General features: G+C 41.0%; 2 protein-coding genes across 5 annotated transcripts in view; both read left to right on the top strand.

Moving 5' to 3' along the window:
• The window catches only part of CLNS1A (chloride nucleotide-sensitive channel 1A), a 39,233-nt gene extending 29,390 nt beyond the window's left edge, over nucleotides 1–9,843 (top strand). The window contains exons 7-8 of one of the 4 annotated variants that reach the window (XR_011649992.1): nucleotides 1,739–1,833; nucleotides 6,863–9,843. The gene's annotated coding sequence lies outside the window, so the exon portion shown is untranslated. Of the gene's footprint in view, nucleotides 1–1,656; nucleotides 2,409–6,862 lie in introns of those variants that run through there. The other 3 variants (XR_011649991.1, XM_004466271.4, XM_004466270.4) reach the window with 3 other exon arrangements.
• LOC101437037 (large ribosomal subunit protein eL42-like) lies at nucleotides 8,028–8,342 on the top strand. The gene has a single exon (XM_058306359.1). The coding sequence runs from the start codon at nucleotides 8,028–8,030 to the stop codon at nucleotides 8,340–8,342; it is 315 nt and encodes a 104-aa protein (XP_058162342.1).
• Nucleotides 9,844–17,749: the final 7,906 nt, after the last annotated feature.

The raw sequence follows: 17,749 nt of genomic DNA, 5'->3' as shown, positions 1-17,749 counted from the left end.
TGAGAAACTCATTTGGTATGTCACTAACAGTTACACAATGGAATGTTACTGTGATTTCCTGGTGAGAATCCTAAAGATACTTTATTATGGTGTAATAACCATAAAATAGACACAAACTTTCTAATGAGTTGATGATTTGTTTTCTGTTTAGTTACACAAGAGCTTAGTGGCAGAGATTTTATTCATAAAGTTGGGTTTTTTTTAGTAATAAATCATTTTATTGATTTGAGACTGTAAAAATAAGGTATATACCAAAGATATCGAAAGAAAGAATGAAAAGAGAATTTACATAATTTACTTATATTTGTAATTTGTATACTATTTTGAGGCTTATTCTTCCAATACGTAAAAAAATTTTTTTCTTGTGTTTTATCACCCTTTATTGTGGTAGATTTTATAAAATTCATACATTTTAAACACATAATTCAATACATTTTGACAAGTATATATTATTCATGTAACCATACCATAGTCATGTCCTAAGCCATGATTTACCATTTTAAAAAATCACTCTGACTGATGAATGGAGAACTAAAGGATATAATATTTAATTTGAGGATATTAGAGACTAATGTTATATAGTCTAGTCAGATATTCTTATAATCCCTAATCTTAAACTAGGTATAGTTTGATGTATGGTCTTAATTTTTTTCATTGTTTAATATTCATAAAGTTTATGCATGTTTCATCTGGATAATTGACCCTGAATTCCAAACAGGTTCTAAATTTTTGACCATTTAAAATTGTATTTGCTTTTAAGGAATGAATAAGGAATAATTAGAGTGTTTAAGTAATTGTTTTAGTTTGCCAAGGGATGCTGATGTAAAGTACCAGAAATGTACTGGCTTTTTAAAGGGTGTCTATTTGGGGTAAAAGCTTACAATTTCAGGGCCATGAAAAGTCCACACCAAGGCACTGTCAGAGGTGCTTTCTCACCAAAGTCAGCTACTGTTGCTCCTAGTGTGTTTCCAAAGTGGTGAAATGAGATGACCTCTCATCTCTACCAAGGTTTCAGCCTTCCCTTTCGGGCTCACCATCTCTCCTGAGCTGCTCCGTGGGCCTCTTGGGGCTTCTTGCTTAAGCGATCCTTTCTCTTACTTGGCAAAATCAGACATGACGTCTTCCTTTTTCCTCTGTCTGTAGGAGAGACTGTCCATTTATATTAGACCCAGCAAGGGGCGGAGACTAAACCTGATCATGTCTCACTGAAAACCCTAAAGCAGTCTCATCAAGTAATCTAATTCAGTGCCCCTCAACTGAATGTAATACGATCAAAGGGTATCACACCCAGAAGAATAGATTTGTTTACAGACATAATCTTTCTCTTTTGGGATTCAGAATATAATCTCAGCTGTCACAGTAACCATTAAAATATTCAGGGTAATGGTAATTTTATATTAAATAGAACCCCTTAATGTGTGAGAGGGGGCAAAGGGGAAGGCACATGAAATAGCAGCTCTACTACTTATTGACGGTGTGTGTTTAGGAAAGCCATATTACCTCTCTGATCTTCAGTTTCTTCATCTGTCAAATGGGGTTAATAATAACCACCTTATAGGATTTTGCAAAGAATCCTGTAAGTCTCCTGGCACTCTTGAGTATAGAAAAAATAATTGCTGCTGCTATTATAAACACTGTAAACCTTTTGTTTTTCAGATTCGGCCTATTATGTAGGAAAGAACTCAGTTCCTCTTATACTGTGGAGTGGGGGTTGATGAAAGTCTTTTTCCTTCTCCAGAACTCACCTGAACCAGTTCTTTCTTGCGACAGACTATACTGAGACATCAAGTTGTCACCAGCAGAAGAAGAAAATTGTGACCTTTATTAACAAAGGTGAATTAACTTAATCAAGAGGGTACTTATAGTTTATCATTGAGTCTAAAACTTTTAGTGTCTAGGAACCCTCTGAACAGGCTCATAATTCCTCTTCATTATATGCATCTTTTGTAAACTAGCAGGCTTAACTGGTGAAAATGCACAGCAACTTGGAGGTAGACGTAGACTAGGTGGGAAAGAGAAAGGCTGTATTTTTACTCCAAAGGAGAGAGACAAAGCTGTGTCAGAAATCCTAATCTCTCTGTTTATTCTCCACAGAGTTAGGGGTCTTTTACTAATTTGGGGCCCAGGTTAATTAATTCAGGCATGTTAGGTAGCCTCTACGGAAACATCCCAGCCACACAAACTACCACTAACACAAGTCTTGTGTTTCTGATTAGCTTTCGCTCTTTTTACCATGTTTACTTTAGCCTGTAAAATTCTAGTCTGTGCTGTTATAATCTCTGAGGTTACATCCTTCAGTTTCCAACCTTAGGTGATTTTCTGTCACAGAAAAAGTAAAAGTTCTTAGAGTCTTCAGAGGAGAATTTTGTCTTTGTAATGCCCTAACAAATAAATCTAAGTTTTCTATATTATTGTGTTCTTATTCTTGACTAAAACCATTAATGAGAATTTTTTTTTTTAATTTAATGCTGGCTTTATTAAGGTTCTTTAAGGAAACAGAACTGACAGAAGATCCCTCTAGGGAAATGGACTTGGCCCAGTGGTTAGGGCGTCCGTCTACCACATGGGAGGTCCGCGGTTCAAACCCCGGGCCTCCTTGACCCGTGTGGAGCTGGCCCATGCGCAGTACTGATGCGTGCAAGGAGTGCCCTGCCAGGCAGGGGTGTCCCCCGCGTAGGGGAGCCCCACGCGCAAGGAGTGCGCCCGTAAGGAAAGCCGCCCAGCGGGAAAGAAAGTGCAGCCTGCCCAGGAATGGCACAGCCCACACTTCCCGTGCCGCTGACGACAACAGAAGCGGACAAAGAAACAAGACGCAGCAAACAGACACAGAGAACAGACAACGGGGGGGGGGGGGGGGGGTTGGATTAAATAAATAAAAAATAAATCTAAAAAAAAAAGAAGAAGATCCCTCTAAATAGTATGAGATTTTAGAAAATTGTCTCACATGACAGTCGGGATGCACAAGTCCTCATTCTTTGGGGCAGGCTGCAATCCAGAGACTGATGTAGATCCTCATTGAGTTTCCCAGGAGATGCTGGCTATCTGAAGTAGAGATGGGAATTCTGTCTCTGAATGCTGAAGTCACTTCTTTTAAGGCCTTCAGATGATTGGATGAGATGTCACTCATTGCTGATGGCAGTCTCAGATGATTATAGAGGTAATCAGCCATCTATACAGTCAACTTACTGATGATTAAAGTCCATGAAATACCTTTGTATTGAAATTAGCCCAGTGCTTGCTTGACCAAACAAGTGAGCACCTTACCTAGCCAATGTGACACGTTAACCTAACCATCACAGTCCACCCCTTATCAACGTGGCAGCCATACACATCACCTAAAACCATACTTAGTCTCTAAATAAAAACAGTACCACACATACACATGTGCATATAGATTTATTTATTGTTTTTCTTTTCTTCTAAACCATCCTGTGTACAACTGGAAACACAGTAAATCCCTCCAGAATACCGTGCAAGTTCGTGGATAATATTCACTCTTAAACTTGACATCCTTAAATACTATGATGTGAAACCAATACAACTTATGTCATTTGATAAGGGGAAAGGATGGGGAAGAAAACAAAGATATTTTTGTGTATATACACATACATACTCATAACAAAATAAGGAAGTAATATTCATGACCATTACAGTCCTCATTTCTTTAACTGGTCATGTGATCATATTTCATATTTATCACTACCTTCTTCCACTACCCGTTCCACATTTCCTTTACCTTCAGCAAGCGTCTTAGCTGGCCGTGGCTTTTTGCCTGTGTAGGGACACCCAAATTTTCATTTCTGAAGATTCTGGGCCATTGTTAATCCTGCCTGGATTGGGTTGTTTGGAATTTTCCATTGATTTAAATCACAGGGCATGATAATACTAAGACACGCCCTAGGGGATCTCCTGTGTATTCCAGGCAAACTCTTTACCTCCATTGTAGGTTGGTGCAGTCCTGTTTCCCCCTGATAGTCAGGATCAAGCACCCCAGCCAGTACAGTAATTCCCTTCCTTGCCTATTGATTCAAAGGCATGAAGAGCCCGAAGTGGCCAGGTGGCAGTCTTAACTTCCAGTTCAGTGGAATCGTTGTGTTTCCTGGTGGAAGCAGAGCTTAAGGTTGCAGGGACAGGAAGCAGAAATTTTCCTAGTGGATCACTAGGGGCAATGGTGCCATTCCCATTTCCATTCCTGTATTCCTGGACCTGTGAATTCTGGATGTGGGAGAAACAGCACCATAGAGTGGACCCTGATTTAGAGCATACACAGCCTCCTGGAGAACATTGCACCACCCCTGCAAGCTGTTGCCACCCAGTTGGCACTGTAATTGAGTCTTCAAAAGGCCGTTCCAGCGTTTTGTCAGTCTAGTTGTTTCAGGATAATGGGGAACATGGTAAGACCAGTGAACTCCATGAGCATGTGCATAGTCCCACAAATCATTGGCTGTGAAGTGGATTCCTAGGTCAGAAGCAATGCTGTGTGGAATGCCATGGCAGTGGATAATACATTGGGTAAGTCCACGGGTGGTAGTTTTGGAAGAAGTATTGTGTGCAGGGAAGGCAGACCCATATCCAGGTATGTGTCTGTTCCCGTTAGAACAAATCACTGCCCCTTCCATGATGAAAGTGGTCCAAGGTAATCAACCTGCCATCAGGTAGCCAGCTGATTACCTCAGGGAATGGTGCGGTATTGGGGGCTGAGTGTTGGTCTCTGTTGCTGGCATATTGGGCACTCAGCAGTGGCTATAACTAGGTAGCCTGTGGTTGGGGAAGTCCATGTTGCTGAACACATGGGTAACCACCCTTCCTCCATGGCCACTTTGTTCATGAACCCATGGCAATGACAGGAGTGGTTGGGGACAGATGCTGACTGCTAACCATAGAACAAGACATCTTACCCACTTGATTATTAAAATCTTTGTCTGCTTAATTCAACCTCTGGTGAGCATTCATGTGGAACACAAATATTTTCATGTTTTTTGCCCACTCAGAAAGTTTTATCCAAACACCTCTTCCCAGATCTTTTTTTTTCCTTCCCCTTCCCCCCTCCCGCCCCGCCCCAGTTGTCTGTTCTGGGTCCATTTGCTGTGTGTTCTTCTTTTTGTCCATTTCTGTTGTCAGTGGCACGGGAATCTGTGTTTCTTTTTGTTGTGTCATCTTGCTGCGTCAACTCTTCATGTGTGCGACACCATTCCTGGGCAGGCTGCACTTTCTTTCCCACTGGGCGGTCTCCTTACGGGGTGCATTCCTTGCACGTGGGGCTCCCCTACGTGGGGGGCACCCCTGCATGGCACAGCACTCCTTGCGCGCATCAGCACTGCATGTGGGCCAGCTCCACACGGGTCAAGGAGGCCCAGGGTTTGAACCACGGGCCTCCCATGTGGCAGACAGACACCCTATCCACTGGTCCAAGTCCTCTTCCCTTCCCCAGATCTCTTTGTCACCAGTTTTCCAAACATCTAGCCAAACCATTGGCAATAGCCCATGAATCATGAATCAAGGTACAAATGCACCTGTGACCATTTCTCCTTCAAAACAAAATGAAGAACCAGGTGCACTGCACGAAGTATTACCCACGGGAAGATTTCCCCTCACCACTGTCCTTCAGGGACATTCCAGAAAGGGGCACAGTGTTGGCACTGTCCACTTTTGGGTGGTACCTGTATATCATGCAGAACCAGCTGTAAACAAAGCCCGAGTTTTCTCTTCTTCAGTCAAATGACTGTAAGGAATTCCCCAAGAGGTCTTTGCTGTGGGCTGTGATAGAGAAGGTAATAGGGCAGGAGTGGTGACCATGGGCATTTGGGTCACTAATGTTGGGGGAGGGCTTCAGCTGTTTGCCGTTCTGATTGGTTGCCCCACCTGTCAGTTTTCAGGGTGCCAATGGTGAGGCCTTTGAGACTATCCAGTGCTTTTTCTTGACCCAGTGGGATCCCGTGGGTCAAGTGGGATCTAGCTTTTCCCATTTAGCTGGGGTCTCACAGGGATCTGCTTTCTTAGGCCGTTTCTGGGTGGGGTCTTATGACTGATCTGTCAGCCCTGTTGTCTTTTGGCCATGTTGTCTGCCCGGTCTTCAGCTGTAACCCAAGTCTTCCCTTTCCTTATACTAACCTGCCTCACTATTGGTATGAAATGGTATTTCTTTGTGGTTTTGATTTGCATTCCCCTAATGACTAATGATGTTGAACATCTTTTCATGTGTTTTTTTAGCCATTTGTATATCTTGTTTGGAGAATGTCTTTTCAAGGCTTTTGCCCATTTTTAAAATTGGGTTGTCTTTTTGTTGTTGAGATGTAGGCGGAAAAAAACTAACTTAATTTTCCCTATTCTAACCAGAATCAGAAATTCTGAGTCTGTTACAGTAGGCAAATAAAAGGGCTGCTTGGAAATGGGAACTAAAATTTACTGAAACCTTCTCTGTGCCAGCCATTGTCCTGGATTCTTTACATATATTCTACATATACTATTTTTAACTATCTTATGAGCTGGGGGCACTTTTATTACCATACTATATAGATGAAGAAGGTGAATTACAGAGAGAGGAGAAGTAACTTGCCTAACATCATATAGTTAGTGAGCTGTGATTTTAAGCCTTTAGTCCAAAACACCATACAGCCTCACTATCTACCAAGAGCTGAAAAGGGAGCAAATCTCTTCTACTACAGAGTCTTCAATGTTAAAATTTCAGTGGACAGCACAGGAAGTTTCCAAATTTCTCTGCTACCCACATAAGCAGCACCTATACTTCTAGACGTTCATCCATTATTCAATAAGCAGGATATTCTCAGGGGATGATTTTAGAAATTCCTTTTTTTTTCCCCTTTAAAAGTCTGACTTACAAACTTGTCGTTTTAACTTTCAGTGAAGCAAAAAGTACTCTGATAACATGTCAGCACATGCCAAGGAGAGTGTTCTACACTCCCTGTTTCCTGTTGGCGTTGCTCTCTGGTCATCCGAGCAGTGGATAATGCAGATCACGAGGCAGGAGACCAAACATTTAGTTACGGATTGGCATACAAGATATTTAACCTCATCCTCATCTGTAAAATGAGGAGACTGGACTAAATGACTTTCAAGGATCCATTGGTAGTATTCTATAATACTAGAATGTTGTATCCATAGCTTTGAGAAAGTAGAAGGTAAAGAGAAAAAAACATCAAGTCTAACTTTTGTATGTGTGTGTGGCTTATGCTCTGGTGAAACTAAGAGCTACTAGAGAGTTGGTTTTTTTAAAAATTATGGTAACATTTAACATGACATTTGTCATTTTAGCCATTTTTAAGTATAAAATTCACTGGCATTAATTGCATTTACAATGCTGTGCTACCATCTCCACCGTCCATGTTTTCATTACCCAGAACAGAAACTCTGTACCCATTAAGTAATAATTCTCCACTCTCCTTCTTCCTCACCCCCACCCTGCCACTCCTTGATAACCTCAATATACTTTCTGACTGTGAATTATTCTAGGTATTCATATAAGTGCAATCATATGTGTCCTTTTGTGTCTGGCTTTTTTCACTTAGCCTCATGTTTTCAAGGTTCATCCATGTTGTAGCACTTATCAAAACTTAATTCCTTTTTATGGCTGAAAAATATTCAATATTCCATTGTATGGATATAACCACATTTTGTTTGCCCATTCATCTATTGATGGACAACACTTGAGATGTTTCTACCTTTTGGCTGTCATGAATAATGCTGCTATGAACATTGGTATGTACAAGGATCTGTTCGAGTCTCCTTTTCACTTCCTTCAGGTATATACCTAAGAGTGGAATTGCCAGGTCATCTAATTGTATGTTTAATTTTTTGAGGAGCAGGCCAGACTTTTAAAAAAGGAAGTTCATAGTGAACAGCAAAGCCAGCATTTATGGATTTATTTGAGTGTAATTTTACGGTTGCTGGAATTGTTTTGCTTGCTTCTTCTTGAAAACTTTAGAGAAAAGGCATAGACAGTTTTCCCCCCAAAATGTGAGCCATTTAAAATATCCCCAGCTTTTCATATTGATAGCGCACACACAGACATGGTGAACATTCCTAAAACCCACTGGACTTTGTGTAACAAGTGCGGCAAGCAGCAACCCCACAAAGTGACACAGTACAAGAAGGGCAAGGATTCTCTAGATGCCCAGGGAAAGCGTCGTTACGACAGGAAGCAGAGTGGTGACAGTGGGCAGACTAAGCCAATTTTCCAGAAAAAGGCTAAAACTGCTAAGAAGATTGTGCCGAGGCTTGACTGCGTAGAGCTCAATTGCAAATCTAAGAGGATGTTGTCTATTAAGAGACGCAAACACTTTGAACTAGGAGCCAAGAGAAAGGGCCGCGTGACCCAGTGTTAAGCTTTGTCCTTTGTTATGACAATAAAATCTTGAGATTATGGTAAAAAAAAAAATTCCCTAAAAGTTAGGGCTAGTGTTTCTCTGCTCTAGATCATTTAAAAAATGCATTCATTAAAATAATGGTCCCAGTGGATTTCCTCCTCCCTCAGATCAGTTTGCCATACATTTATACTTTTAAGAAAAGCTTGTTTAAATCTTTATAGAATATGTATTTTGAGATCCTGTTAGCATCTTCCTCAGTATTGATATAGATGAGAGATTATGCACAGGTGATCACAGAGCCCTTTACTTTTAGAAGACAGATGTGATTACTCATTGTTCAAATGAAGACTAGATATTTTAATAGAATTGATTTATCTGTAGAATTTGTTAGAATGATTAATTCTTGTGCAAATCATAATTTTAAAATAATTCTAGATGGGTGAAGCCACATCTGATAACCCATCTTTTATTGCCAATAGAGTAATTTAATTCTGAGCAATAACCCTTATGAGGATTTTAGTAGAATTATTGCATGGAAGAAAATGCCACTGTACATACAGGACAACAGATATTACTCAATTCCCAATTAAAGCCCTAATCATAATTCAGTTAGGCCCAGGTACAGATCAGATTACAAACATAATCCAGTATCTATTTTTGGAATTCATAACCATATCAAATTGCTGCAGTCACATTCTCCACAACATATTTATTAAGTTGAAATTGTATATATTATAAACCTTAAGAAAGGTTTTTATTTTCAGTTATCACTATTAAAGCATTGCTGCAGTGAACATTCTTGTGCATGTCTTCTTATGAACATGGATTTATTAATACATATCAATAAAACTGACTTGTTAAAAAAAAACTCGGGGACAAAATATTTATCAAAGTTGAAACAGCACATATTCTTTGGCCCAGAAACTCCACTTAAAGGAGATAAATCTGTCCCTTTTTTTTTTTTGGTAGGAAAAGTAAAATATACGAGAGTATTCATTGCAACTTAATTTGTAAAAGCAAAATACTGAAAACAACCTTAATGTCTATCGTTAGGCTTGAGTCAGTTATTTAAGTATATCTGCCAAAGAAAGAAAGAAAAAAGAAAAAGCAGGATACAGTGGTATTTAAAAGAAAAGAGGCTGGAGGTTAGAATAGGGGTCACGAACAGGGATCATACATACCCGTATGATTGTGTATGTATAAAATGTCCTTGGTAGAACATAAGTAACTGTTAATGGTTTAGGAGTTTGAGATTTTTTTTTCCTACTTTGAAGTACTCATGGTAACATTTTTTTACCTGAGGAATAGGGAATTGGGTGAAAAACTTTAAAAATTAGCACTCATTGTTTAAATGCAAAACACTCCAGCTAAAGTGATCAAGGGAAAGTTAGTAATAATTAACTTTATTAAAAAACTTATGTTTTGCTATATTTCTGGCATATTAAGAAAAGCAGACTAAAAGTACCACTCACTAATGTATTCAAACCAGCTTAAGAAATAAAATTATACAAGTACAATTGAATTTTCTTTTGTACTGACCCTGATCCAGTCTCTTCCTTTCTTCCAGAGGTAACCACTCTCCCAGCTTTGATATTTATCATAACCATATATCCATTTGTACTTTTCTACACATGTATGTATCTTATTAACAGTCTGTGGTGTTGGGTTGCATATTTTCAAACTTTTATTAATTGAATTCTTCTGCTACTTTTTTTCCTACTCAGCATTTTTTATCCAAGTTGATGCAGGCAGCTCTGTAGCATAGTTTATTCATTCTAATGAAAGGCATTTGAGCTTCCAGTTTTTACTATTAAAGCAATGCTGCAGTAAACATTCTTATGCATGTCTTCTTATGGACACGATGCATATTTCTCTATAGCAGTAGCTTTCATCCTTTTCATTATAGTCTACAAGAAATACTTTTTGTATCAGTGCAATGTAAAGAAGCTTTATTCATTTATTTCTAACATTCTTAAACAAAAAAAATCATTAAATACTTACGTAAATCTTTAATTTTACTAGAGATTTTGCTAAATCGTTTTCCAAAATGATTGTGTCAATTTACACTTCTACAATTAGGGAATGAGATTTCTTGCTTTTCCATCTTTACCAACATTTTGGTATTACTAGACTTCTTAGTATTTGCCAAATCTGACAAATAACATATCATTATGAATGTAATTTCCACCTGTCTGATTACTGGTGAGATTGTACACTGTCCTCCTTTGTACATTTCTTTCACATTTCATTTCTTGCCCAATTTGTTATTATTTCTTGCTGTTTTTTTCTTTACATATACTAGACACTAATTTCCTATTCTGTGATTTTTTGCTTTATGTTTTAAAAAATACAATTTTTAATAATTAATGTAATTATATTATCAGTTTTAATGGTTTATGCTTTTGTGTTTTGTTTGGAAGTAATTCCCTTTATGATCCCTAAAGTCATAATTGCCTTCAAAAGGGGGAGACTTTTTCTTTTTTTAGTTTATTAATATGTTATTGGTGACAAAAATAGCTTGAAACAAATTGACCAAAAATCAAAAAGTACAGTGCCTGGGTGCAGATCCCCTGGGCTGGGAAAACTCAGAAGACAAAGCCAAACAGTACAGTGGGGGCCTCTGAGGGCCGGGATGGCGCCCCACGACAGTGCCCCCAGGTGGTTACCGAAGAGGGAAAGGGCTTGGGAGCAGAAGCGACAGGGATAACAGTCTCTGCAGGGTGGCATCTCTGGGTGCCAGCTGGGGGCGTGTGGACCTGGGTGTGGCCCGGGCAGCCATGGGGCCAGATTCCTGGGGCCCGGGCAAGCAGAGCTGTCTCTGAGCAGTCTCCGGGAAGGCAAGGACCCCAAGCGACAGACTGCAAGTAGCTGGGGTGGGGGGCGGCAAGGAGAAACATTTTTGAACTTTTTTGTTAACATGTACACAATACTGTTTAAAAAAAAGTTTGAAAAGGAGCTTCCTGTTTGGGTGTTTGAGGTTTGTTTGTTTTCTTCTTCCCTGAAATGATTTTGCAACTTGAGATTTGTCATCTTTGATTAAGTAGAAAAGAATGGGACAAATCTAAGTGTGGAAGATGGTAAAAGAACTGCTCAGAAGCTGGAATTAAGCATGAGCTGCAGGAGAACTGTGAGAGGATAGCAGGCTGGCTGGGGTAGCAAGTATATTTTGAACAGATTGAATAGCTACTGTGGGAGGAAATTGTGAAGGAATGGGAAGTATTTGAAATTGATTGGCTTTTGAATTGGGTGGCATTAAATTCATTTAATTTTTTATATACTTTTTTTATTTTAAAAGATACTTAGATTACATAAATGTTACATTAAAATATAGGGGATTCCCATATGCCCCGCTCCCCACACTGCCCACATTTATCCACATTAACAACATCCTTCATTGATGTAGTACATTTGTTACAATTGATGAACACATTTTGGAGCATTGCCACTAAGTGTGGATTATAGCTTACACTGTAGTTTACACTCTCTCCTGCACGTTTTTGTAAGTTTATTACAAGATATATAATGGCTCGTATCTGTCATTGCAATGTCGTTCAAGACAATTCCCAAGCCCTGAAAATGCCCCCAAATTACCCCTATTTTTCCCTCTCCCTCTCCTTAGAACCTCCAGTGGCCATTGCCTCCACATTAATGCTAGAATCACAATAAGTCTATAGTAGGTTACCAGTAAGTCTACTCTAGTTCATAGTTCATTCTCCATTCCTGAGGACTCTAGGATGGTGATGCCCACTCCACCTCTAATTGAGAAGGGGCTTAGATCCTATGAGGCAGATGAATGGGACTATCCTGCTTCCAGTTGCAGACTCTCTTTGTTGCTTGAGATTGTTATTGTTTATCATCATCTCCTTGTTGTCCTGGGTGAGTCCAATGAACTGGAGAGTAGGTGCTGCCGATCTGTTGAGAGTCAGCGTCCAACTGTTACACAGAAAGCCCAAAGATTTAAGTCTTTTGGATATATACCTACCCACTCTAGTACTAACTATAAGTTTAAATAGAAGGGGCAGAAGAGCCATTTATAGGGAAACCACAACCGACTCCAATTCTGGGGATCATAAGTTCCAAGTAGGGCACACTGGCAGGGCGCCTAACTTCTGAGCTGTCCGCCCTGCCTACATGTCTGGATGTCTCCAGATCCCTCAGGAGCCCTGCTGTTTGAGGCAATATTTACTTTGGCAGGCAATGCGATCCTGCTGAGATGTGCATAAGCGTAACCTCTGGAATGACCTCCCGACTCAACTTTGAAATCTCTTAGACATATAAACTCATTTGCCTTTCCCCTTTTTGACCAAGGTCTTTGTAGCAGTTTGATATAATTATGAATTCCAAAAATAAATATTGGATTATGTTTATAATCTGGTCTATTACTGGGCATGATTGAGTTATGATTAGGGCTTTTTTTTTTTTTAAGATTTTTTATTTCTCTCCCCTTCCCCACCCCACCCCCATTCCCCCCAGTTGTCTGCTCTCTGTGTCCATTCGCCGTGTGTTCTTCTGTGACTGCTTCTATCCTTATCAGTGGCACCGGGAATCTGTGTTTCTTTTTTGTTACATCACCTAGTTGTGTCAGCTCTCCATGTGTGCGCGGTGCCATTCTTGGGCAGGCTGCACTTTCTTTTGCACTGGGCAGCTCTCCTTACAGGGCACGTTCCGTTCGTGTGGGGCTCCCCTACGTGGGGGACACCCCTGCGTGGCACAGCACTCCTTGCTTGCATCAGCACTGTGCATGGGCCAGCTACACATGGGTCAAGGAGGCCCGGAGTTTGAACAGCGGACCTCCCATGTGGTAGGCAGACGCCCTATCCATTGGGCCAAGTCCGCTTCCCGATGATTAGGGCTTTGATTGGGCCATGTCATTAGGGCATTGAGTCCCCACCCCTTGGTGGATGGGGACTCACAAAGAAAAGGCATGGCAAAGGACAGAGTTGGAGCTTCTGATGTGAGGGTTTTTGATGCTGGAATTTGATGCTGAAGCCTTAAGCTGGAGTCCCAGGAAGTAAGCCCACAGAGGAAAAGAGAAGCCAGTCCCAGGAAGAGAGGAACCCTGAGCCCAGGAAGAAGCAAGCCCTGGGAAGAAAGGAACTTTGATCCCAGAGAGAAGCAAGACCCTAGAAAGGAGGAACCCAGGAAGCCTGAACCCTCGTAGCCGTTGGCAGCCATTTTGCTCCAACATGTGAAAATAGACTTTGGTGAGGGAAGTAACTTATGCTTTATGATCTGATATCTCTAAGGTCCTACCCTAAATAAATACCCTTTTAAAACCAACCAATTTCTGGTATTTTGCCTCACCACCCCTTTGGCTGACTAATACTGTTTTTGTTTTTTTTTTTTTTCCAGTTGCATTGCTAGTTGGTGCTTGTTAGTAATTCTTCCGTGCTGGGCAGAGGGGGGCGGTCGTCCTGGGAGTCATGTTCCAGGCTGGGGGGAAGGTAATGCATTTATATACTGAGTTTGGCTTAGAGAAAGACCACATTTAAGCAACAAGGAGGCTCTCAGGAGTAACTCTTAGGCACCCTATAATATAGGCTAGGTTTCAATTCCAAAAGAAAAGGTTCATACGTGCAGTCATCACTAATATGGGCCTGCCAATGGCCCACCCTCCTTCAATAGTCACTGCTCCTGTACTTGGGGGATTCTTGCCGTCCCATTGGAGAATGTGGCAGACCTCCTGTATTAGTCAGCCAAAGGTGTGCTGATGCAACATATCAGAAATTTGTTGAATTTATAAACATACTCCAATATCTATTTTTGGAATTCATAACCATATCAAATTGCTACAGCTCCCCAGGTTGGGAATTCAATATTCTTTTGGTTATTGTCTGAATCTCCACCCAACATGACAATGCACCCTAAACACTTGAACACACTCATATGCCTTATAGGCATGTCCCAGGTGAACATCCTCCCATGCATCCCCCATCTCTGACATCCCACACCAATGACCCTCCTTGCCATAGCTGATACCCTTCTGTGATCCAAATCTTCAAAACTGAAGCCAACAAAATAACTGAATACAATAGGAAAATGATATAATAATGATAGTTTTAAAAATAATGAATAAAATAGAAAAAATTATTTAAAAGTTTGAAATAATAAAAAAATTAAAAAATACAAAATTAAGAAAAAAATGTTTCACATTATGTGGTGCAGCGAGGCTGTTGTGCTGGGTGGTGCTGGTCTGTGAGGGGGTAAGGTGGGGAGGGTGCGTCGGACTGTCCATGGAATTGGGGGAGGGTTGGGGAAGGATTCATGAACTATGGGATTTGTGGGTATGTGGTTGAAACTACAACATTGAGAATGTTCTTACAGCAAATATGGCAAGGAAGGGTTACTGGCTCAGATGTGGGGGGCATGGGGACAAGGCGCACCCGGGGCAGGCTGCTAGGGAGTGTGTAGTGTTCATCTTGTCATAGTGTGTTGTATCAGTGGGTGGGGACTCACATAATGAGTGGGAAGGTGTTGGACTCCCACCCTGGGGAGTCCTGCTATGATTGCAGATAGAGGGGCAGGAGTCTCTCGAGGGCACAGGCAGTGTCTAATAGGGGAGGACAGGCCAGGGTGTCAAGCCCTCAATGTTGTTGCAACTATGAATCTTCTTCAATGAGTTTATCTTAGTGGTACCATAGGTCCTGAGGGGAGGGGGAGGGAGCTGTCGAATGGATGGATCATGGGGCATTTTGGGGATGATGGAAGTGTTCTACATGATCTTGCAATGATGGATACAGACCATGTCAAACTTCATCAAAATCTATAAAAGTGTTCAGTCCAAAATGTAAACCAAAATGTACATCATTGACCATGGTTAGTAGCAATGTTTCAATATCTGTACATCAATTATAACAAATGTACCATCCACATGTACAATGTTATTAATAGGGAAAAGGGGGAAAGGGGGAGGATGTTGGGTATATGGGAATCATCTATATTCTGTATGTGACTTTTTTGTAACCTAAAGCTTCTTTGAAGACAAAATGAAAAAAATAAGACACTGGGGGAATAAACGGAAGAAAGTGTCACTGTAATACAAAACAACAGATCTTACAGAGATGAAAGACATAATGTTAATTCATTTACTTTTGAGTGCCTGTTATGTGCTAGTAGGTATGGAGATTAAGAAGATGTGGTCCTACCTCAAAGTGTTCAGACTAGTAGGGAAACAGTTTGGTTATTGTAGAGTATTAAGTGCTATGATGGAGGGAAAGTTTGGGTCTGTTATGGGAACCATTGCAGTTTCTTGTGTAGGGGGCTGAAGTGGTAGGTTATAAAACAAGTCTGGGAAACTGGACTTGGCCCAGTGGTTAGGGCGTCTGTCTACCCCATGGGAGGTCTGCGGTTCAGACCCTGGGCCTCCTTGACCCGTGTGGAGCTGGCCCATGTGCAGTGCTGATGTGCGCAAGGAGTGCCCTGCCACACAGGGGTGTCCCCGCGTAGGGGAGCCCCACGTGCAAGGAGTGCGCCCCATAAGGAGAGCCGCCCAGTGCGAAAGAAAGTGCAGCCTGCCCAGGAATGGCACCGCACACACGGAGAAATGACACAACAAGATGACGCAACAAAAAGAAATACAGATTCCTGTGCCACTGACAACAGCAGAAGTGGACAAAGAAGACGATGCAGCAAATAGACACAGAGAACAGACAACCGGGGCGGGGGGGAAGGGGAGAGAAATAAATAAGTAAATAAATCTTTTTTAAAAAGTCTGCACAGAGTATGTAGAATGGCAAGGAAGGGGCCTAAAGGCAAAGAGACTATTGTGAAGAGGCTACTACAGCAAATAGAAATGCTTCGGGTCTGAGGGCCTACAACGTGGACTACGATGTGGTAGTAGTAAAGCTGATAATTATCTGAAAGTGTGGTTAAGCTGAAGAATGTTTCCACAGAAGGCTGTGGAATCTTCATGTATGCTTTTTGAAACAGAGAGAAGTATCCATTATGGAGCATGGTTTAAACAAAGTAGTTATTCTTGTCCTAACATTCCAGTGTGGCCAGTTCCACTACAGTGTGGTTTTTCATAATGAGAATTACCTTATAAGCAACTATAAAATAGGGCAGTGATGTCATCATAACCCAGAAGTCACATTAGTTTATATGTGATTTTTTTTCCTTGGGACACTGATATTTTGCATCACCAAATACCTGCAGCATTGTAATAGTTAACTGGAGGAATACAAGCCTTTTAGTCTGAAGCGGGGAGCTGTGACACGATCTGATTGTTTAACAGGATCGCTCAGGCAGTAGGTAAAGGAAGTTACTGCAGTACTATGGGCAAGAGTAGACAGTGCTCTACAATCTGATTTATTGGACTTACCACACTCAGCTAAGATGGAGTTGAAGAAGGACAACCACCACACCATGGAGCCTAGAGTGATTACAACTGAAAATGGGAGGATTGCATCCAGCATCCAGGTGGAATCTGACCCTCCTCTTGACATAGAGGTGCAATGGACACAACCAATCCAATGTCCACATAGAAGAGGTGGCATTGGATTGGGAAAAGTGGACATAATGGACAAAGGGTATGGGGAAAGGCAGGAAGAGATGAGAGGTGGAGGCGTCTTTGGGACATGGAGCTGCCCTGGATGGTGCTTCAGAGGTAATCACCGGACATTGTAAATCCTCACAGGGCCCACTTGATGGAATAGAGGAGAGTATGGGCCATGATGTGAACCAATGTATATGAGGTGCAGAGGTGCCCAAAGATGTACTTACCAAATCCAATGGATGTGTCATGATGATGGGAACGAGTGTTGTTGGGGGTGGGGAGAGGGGGGGTGGGGGGGTGGGGTTGAATGGGACCTCACATATATATTTTTAATGTAATATTATTACAAAGTCAATAAAAAATAAAAAAAAATAAAAAAAAATAAAAAAAAAAAAAAAGAGTAGACAGTGCTAGCGGGCCATAATAAAAAGCATGAGAGCCAACTGCCCTAGGGAAACACAGGCATGTACAAGACATGCCCAAGGATGTTTGCCAAAGTATTATTTTAATAGTGAATAACCAGAAATGCCCATCAATAGAATGGCTAACCTGTGCGGTGGGAATCTGATAGAGCTGCGTGTATCAACATGAAGTGACTATTAGATAAAGTAGAGCTGTCCAGTAGACAGACAGATATGAGTCTTAAGTTCAGAATATACAACATATACAAATGCCATTTTTTTTCCATCTTTAAAAAAATTGTTTCTTGACCCAATTTCCCCCTTTAGCTACTGCCCTCATTTCTTCACTTTACAAAAAATTCCTTGAAAGAACCATCTCTATGGATGTCTCTAATTTCTCTGCCCCCATGTGCATGTTCTATTGCACAGATACAAGTGTGGAATAAGCAGACAGTTGGATTTAATCAAGTGGGGCTGAGCCATGTGAAAATGAAAAAAATGAGTGCCTACAAGCATGTGATGATGACTGG

The sequence above is a fragment of the Dasypus novemcinctus genome, chromosome 10 (genome assembly GCF_030445035.2).
Source record: "Dasypus novemcinctus isolate mDasNov1 chromosome 10, mDasNov1.1.hap2, whole genome shotgun sequence".
In the NCBI taxonomy this organism is placed as follows: domain Eukaryota; kingdom Metazoa; phylum Chordata; class Mammalia; order Cingulata; family Dasypodidae; genus Dasypus; species Dasypus novemcinctus.
This window is presented reverse-complemented; position numbering and strand designations above follow the sequence as displayed.

Bases quoted from the DNA above. Each gene is read 5' to 3' on its own strand.
- LOC101437037 (XM_058306359.1), top strand. From the start codon at position 8,028: ATGGTGAACATTCCTAAAACCCACTGGACTTTGTGTAACAAGTGCGGC.